Consider the following 6599-nt stretch of genomic DNA (forward strand, 5'->3'; position numbering starts at 1 on the left):
ATGTTAATTCTCTGTAATTAACTTTTTACTGCATAGATAATTTTAATATATTTTTTTGTGAAAAAAAGTTAATTGTGTGGTCAAGAATAATTTGTTGTATTTTTTTATTTAAATTTAAATCTGATATATTTGATTATAAATGTTTGAATGCTATCACTATATAATACATGTATTTGAATATTGTCAATGATTTATTGAATTAAAACACATATTCCACCCCATAAAATAATTATCTACCCTAATTCCTCGTAATAACAATTAAATATTGTTTGACTCGGCCACAACCATTCAACGGGAGAGGAAAACAACGTTATTCACGAGAAAGGGACCTTTTATTAACTGTAGCTGTCCACTTAGTTCAATTAAAACACGTGTTTGATTATATAAAATAATTATCTACTTGATTTTTCATGCAACAACCATCCACTGTGGAGGAAAAGGAACGTTATTCACGAGAAAGGAACCTTTGACAAAGGATTTTTCATGCAACAACCATTCCACTGTGGAGGAAAAGGAACGTTATTCACGAGAAAGGAACCTTTGACAAAGGAACTGTCCACTTAATTCAATTAAAACACGTGTTTGATTATATAAAATAATTATCTACCTTGAATTTTTATAATAGCGAGTAACATTGACTTAGCAACCACCATTCGACTGGCAAAGGAAAGGAACCTTAGAATTCGACAACTTCCAGCCATCCATGTGTTTATTTATCCCTCACCCCACTCACATTTCCACTCATTCTCGGTCACTCATATTTCATTCATGGTGCTCTGGAGCTTCAATTCTCAATAATCATTCTGCTGTTCATACGCAGGCGGTTCATATCGAAAAATCTGCGGGCACCTCTGAGAACATGACCCGAGACATGCTCACAATCCTCACATCCGGCAATCCCCTTTCCGCCGCGAGCAATCAAGATCTCGGCAATTCCCAGGGGAAATCGGCCGATTTGGAGGCCAATTTGGCGTTGGCCGACCGAATAATCTCATCCTGGGACTCCAATTCGTTGAACCCCTCACTGTTCCAGAATAACCCAAAAGAAACCAACGAGTATCTCGATGCTGTGGACGGCCTACGTGGCGTCATGGAAATTTTGTACGCCACTCAAAGCAGATCGGATAAGTTGTTGCATGCGCAGCGCCTCATGGAAATGTCGATGGGGCGCCTTGAGAAGGAGTTTCACCGAATTCTGTCGACCAATGTCGAGCCGACCATGGCGTATGAGGACTGCAACTCGAGACAGCGTTCGTCGGACGTCGGTTTGACAGACGAAGATGAAAGCAGCAGCAGCAGCCGTCGGAGTTGTAATTCTAACGCCGACGAGATCTGCGAAATCGACTTGATGTCGGTCGAAACTGTGCTGCAACTCCGCAGCATAGCGAAGCGCATTTTTGCCAACGGGTACGGGAGTGAGTGCGTACGAATGTACGGGCTCACCAGAAGGCCTGTAATCGAAGGTTGTCTCAACCGAATTGGCGTCGAGTGGCTGAGTGCCAGGGATGTGCAGAAGATGCAGTGGGGAATTCTGGACATCAAAATCAGGAAGTGGATACGCGCCGTGAGAATTGCGGTAAGGATTCTGTTCGCCAGCGAGAAACGGCTCTGCGACGAGATATTTGCCGGGTTTAGCAACGTCAGCAATTTCTGTTTTTACGGGGTCGTCAAGGGGCCCATGACGAAGTTTCTAGAGTTTGGTGAATCCGTGGCCATGAGCAAAAGGTCGAGCGAAAGGCTCTTCAGGGTGCTCGACATGTACGAGACTCTGCGGGACCTAAAGCCCCACATCGACACCGTTTTCGACCACGACTCATGTGCCAGCATGCGGACGCAAGCGTCTACGACCCTTGTTTTGCTCGGTAATTCGGCACGGGGGATTTTGAGGGAGTTCGAGAATGCAATCGAGGAAGAGAATTCAAAGACTCCGGTGCCAGGAGGCACCATTCATCCGCTTACGAGGTATGTTATGAATTATCTGATTTTTCTGTCCGATTACAAGGAGACTCTCACCAACATAATAGCCAATGATCCCACTGATATCTCCAAGGGCCTGCCCAATAGCGTCATGGACTTGTTTGGCGAATTGGATGGGCATGATGATGAACTGGGGAGCCCAGCCTCTGCTCTCTCAGTGAGACTGGGATGGATTATTACGAGTCTGCAATGTAAGTTAGATGCGAAATCTAACCTCTACCAGGATGTTTCCTTGTCATCTCTGTTTCTCACGAACAATCTTCATTACATTGTTAAGAAGGTCAAGGGTTCGAAGCTCATAGCACTGCTTGGTTATGGCTGGTTAAGGAAGAATCAGGGCAAGATGAGGCAATATGCGGAAAATTACGAGAGAGCGGCCTGGATGAAGGCGCTCAATTGCTTGAGGGATGAAGGAATTCACAGTGGGGTGTCACAGCAGTCCTTGGAGAATAGATTCAAGGGTTTCAATTCCGCAATTGAGGAGGTGCTTAGGAAACATTCTGGTTGGATGGTCCCGGATTTGGAGCTTCAGGAGGAGCTTAGGATTTCAATTGCAGAGAAGATGATACCGGCTTATCGGTCCTTCTTGGTCAGACTGAGAACGTATTTGACAGGGGGGAGCCACTCTAACATGTATATTGAGTACACTCCTGAAGACCTGGAAACGCATCTCTTGGATCTGTTTCAGAGCAATCCATCATCCGAGATAAGTTCAAGGAGATCCGAGATAAGTTTCAGGACATCCGAGAAGGAAGGGGAATCTTACTGTGGAAAAAATATCTCAAGTGAAAGATAGCTTGCAATTACAAGGATCACATTAAGGATTAAGATGCTTCAGCCCCGGCTATATGTAAATTTAAGTTTGAACATTCTTTTCAATCCTGTGAAGGATTGATGATTGTGACTAATTGTCATGTGAGACTATACATAACGGATCTTCCTAATGTCTATTTTCAGTGAACCTATATTACCAAGGAAACTAAGTAATGGTTCAGCCGACATGTATTTACTCGAATTACTTGTTTCTATGTGTTTTTTGTTGTGCACTTTCTGGTTTGATTGAAAGTTTTATTACTATATTGAAATACAAAACCAAATAGTTGAGAGAGATTAATGTGTTTAGGTTTGTTAGTGTATTTTTGTTAAATTTATCAAGACTATACATATAAAAATATGTAAAAAAAAAAAAAAAATCCTTGTTCTCAATACATAAATTCAAGTCTCATTCTAATCCCATATTTTCATGGAAGTAATGAATACATTGTTATATAGTCAACATATTTCTAATTGGATTATCAATTACCTGATTAATTTAATCCACTGCCTCTAATAATTTATTGAATAATAACTTTGAATATTGACTACATCTATTATTTTGTTGCCCTAAATATGATAACTCATGAACACAAAATGTGTTGACGAATTTATCATCAATTACCTAACATAATTAAGCATTATCCTCAACACTCCCCTGTAATGCTTAATGAGGTAATTCCAAGCATATCACTCATGTATTGAAAACATAATTAAGCATTATCCTCAACACTCCCCCTTAATGCTTAATGAGGTGATTCCAAGCATATCACTCATGTATTGAAACTTCTTTTGTGAATATATCTGCGAGTTGATCATTTGTTGTACAAAAATTTATTTCAATTTCTCCTTTTGCCACATTGTCGCTTGTGAAATGGTAGTTGGTATCAATGTCTTTGGTGCAATTATGAAAAACAATATTTTTAGTTATGGCAATGGTAGACAAGTTATCACGGTAAATAGTTGTGGTTGTTTGTGTTCTTGTTTCATATCTAATAAGACTTTCTTCAACAAAATTGCTTCACATGTTATCGTTGTTGCCACAATGTACTTTTCCTATGTAGAAGACAATGAGATAGTTGGTTTCTTCTTTGAACACCATGATACTGCACCTCACCCAATGCTAAAGACATAACCTGAAGTGTTATTTCTATCATCAAGAGATCTAGCCCAATCACTATCTGTATAACCAACCAACGCAAAATTATTTGATGAAGTATAGAAAATTCCATAATTGCTTGTTCCATATAGATACCTCAAAATTCTTTTTCCTACTCCTAAATGAATCTTACTTGGACTTTGCATGAATCTGGAAATCAAACCTACCGCATACATAATATTAGGCCTAGTGGTAGTAAAATACAAAAGGGTTCCTACCAAACTCCTATAGGATGTAACATCTACCTTTTCAACTCCATCTTCTACAGAAAATTTTCCATTTGTATTCATGAGCATTCTCATGGGTTTATAGTTTCCCATTTTCCATTTGTGAAGAAGATCTGAAACATACTTTTCTTATGAAATAAAAATTCCATCATTCATTTGTGTCACTTCTATGCCAAGAAAATAATGCAACAAACTCAAATCAGTGATTTGAAATTTAGTCGTGATAGCTTGTTTGAACTCTTCCACTAACAAATAACTTGAAGATGTGTATATCAAGTCATCTACATATAAGCAAACAATTAGTATATCATGACCATTTGACTTGATATATAATGTGGATTCATTTTCACTTATGTTAAATCCCTTTTTTAAAAGATAAGTGTTAATTCTACTATACCATGCTCTTGGAGCTTGTTAAGCCCATAAAGATCCTTTTTCAGTTTGTAGACTCTGTGTTCATTTCCTGCTTCTTCATATCCTTGGGGTTGTTGAACATATACATCTTCTTTCAACTCACCATTTAGAAAGGTTGATTTCACATCAAATTGATAAAATAACCATTTATATTGTGTTGTCAATCCCAAAACAATTTTGATTGTATCAAATCTTGCAACAAGAGCATATGTTTCATTGTATTCAATACCTGGTTGTTGAGCATATCACCTTTCGACTAACTTTGCTTTGTGCTTTTGTACTGATCCATGAGCTACATACTTCGTTTTGTACCACCATTTCACCCCAATAACTTATTTTTCAGTAGGAGGATCCACAACCTCCCATGTTTCATCCCTTTTAATCGTTGTCATCTCTTCATCCATTTATTTGCACCAAACTGACTCTTTTACGACATCTTCAAAACATCTTGGTTCTGCATCAATCTGAGACATGAGAGCAAAATTAGTATACCCATAAATTTCATTTAATGATTTTGTCTTTCTTGGAGGACTTGGACTTGAAACATGAATTGAAGTTGTAGAAGATGATGAAGTGGATGTGGCCTATGAAGTATTTTGATTTCTGAATGAATTTGCATAAACAAAATATTCATATTCTTGTACAATAACACTGGGAGTTTGTTGTTGCACATTTTGATTACACTTCCATTCTTCTTTCTCATCAAAGAACACATCACGACTAATCATTAGTTTTTTAGTTTGTGGCCTGTATAATATATAGCCTTTGGTCTCCTCACAATAGCCAATAAAAATGCATTTCACACTTTTATCATCAAGTTTTCTTCTCTTTTTAGTAGGAACATGAGCATAAGTAATGCAACCAAATACTCTTAAATGAGAAACATTGGGTTTTCTTCCAGTCCATGCCTGATAAGGGGTAGTATTTTGCACACTTCTTCTTGGGCATCTATTAATAAAATAAAGAGATGTAGCTACAACGTCAACCCATAAAATGTTTGGAAGGTTTTAACCTTTTAGCATGCTCCTAGCCATCTCAACAATTGTTTTATTCTTACGTTCAAGAATTCCATTCTGCAGGGGAGTATAACTGGTTGTCAATTTCCTTTGAGTGCCATTCATTTTACAATAAGAATCAAACTTATTAAAAGTGAATTTCACCCTCTATCGATGCATAATAATTTTAGAGAATACCACTTCTCTTTTCCACAACAAATTTAAATTGTTGAAATATGACAAATGCATCATATTTTTCCTTAATGAGATATACGCACGTTCTTCTACTAAGATCATCCACAAAAATAATCCAATACTTATTTTTCTTTAGAGACAAAGCTTTCATAGGACCACATATATTTGCATGCACTAGCTCCAATGGTTCACTTTCTCTCCATGATTTTCCTACTAGAAATGAATCTCTATGTTGCTTACCAAGAATACACACTTCACACACTTTATCAATAGAACTAATAAGGGGTAACCCGTTGGCAATTTTCTTGTTATATAACAATTTCAAGCCTTTCATATTCAAATGTCCATACCTCATGTGCCATAGCTAGGAACTATCATCATAAACAACATTTAATGTTGTAGTTGTTTCACAAGGGAGATAGAAAGCATAAATTCTATTTTGCAGCATATTAGTCTTGGCAATAATTTTACTATGATCATATTTATCATAAATTATGCATTATTTGTTTTTAAAAATAATTAAATATCCCTTTTCAAGGAGCTTCCGCACACTCAACAAATTATGTGCTGGACCAAAAACGTATAAAACATCATTAATGTGTTTTAAATCTTACAAGTTTCTTCGAAAAAATAAGTCAAATAGAAGATAACATCCACGCTAGAAGATATCTTAACAAAGCTAACATGTGCTTTGTACTAGAAATTTTTGAATCAATTTTGTCCAAACATTTATGGGATCTGAAAAAATCAAATGTTTTAAAAAGGATAAAAAATACAGTTTAAATTGCTAAAATGGAAAATCTCATATAGCTAGTAGTT

The 6599-nt window shown here is 37.1% G+C and overlaps 1 protein-coding gene across 1 annotated transcript; it reads left to right on the plus strand.

The window, feature by feature from the left end:
• Positions 1 to 788: 788 nt before the first annotated feature.
• On the plus strand, positions 789 to 2905 carry LOC149189443 (exocyst complex component EXO70H1-like). Its single transcript, XM_089413212.1, has one exon. The coding sequence runs from the start codon at positions 860 to 862 to the stop codon at positions 2771 to 2773; it is 1914 nt and encodes a 637-aa protein (XP_089269338.1). The 5' UTR covers positions 789 to 859; the 3' UTR covers positions 2774 to 2905.
• The last annotated feature ends 3694 nt before the right edge of the window (positions 2906 to 6599 follow it).

The sequence above is a fragment of the Pinus tabuliformis genome, chromosome 3_1 (assembly GCF_031772625.1).
Source record: "Pinus tabuliformis cultivar Carrire ecotype Pingquan chromosome 3_1, CPIR1, whole genome shotgun sequence".
Lineage (NCBI taxonomy): Eukaryota > Viridiplantae > Streptophyta > Pinopsida > Pinales > Pinaceae > Pinus > Pinus tabuliformis.

Excerpts from the sequence above, each read along its gene's own strand:
- LOC149189443 (XM_089413212.1), top strand. The coding sequence starts at position 860 with ATGACCCGAGACATGCTCACAATCCTCACATCCGGCAATCCCCTTTCC.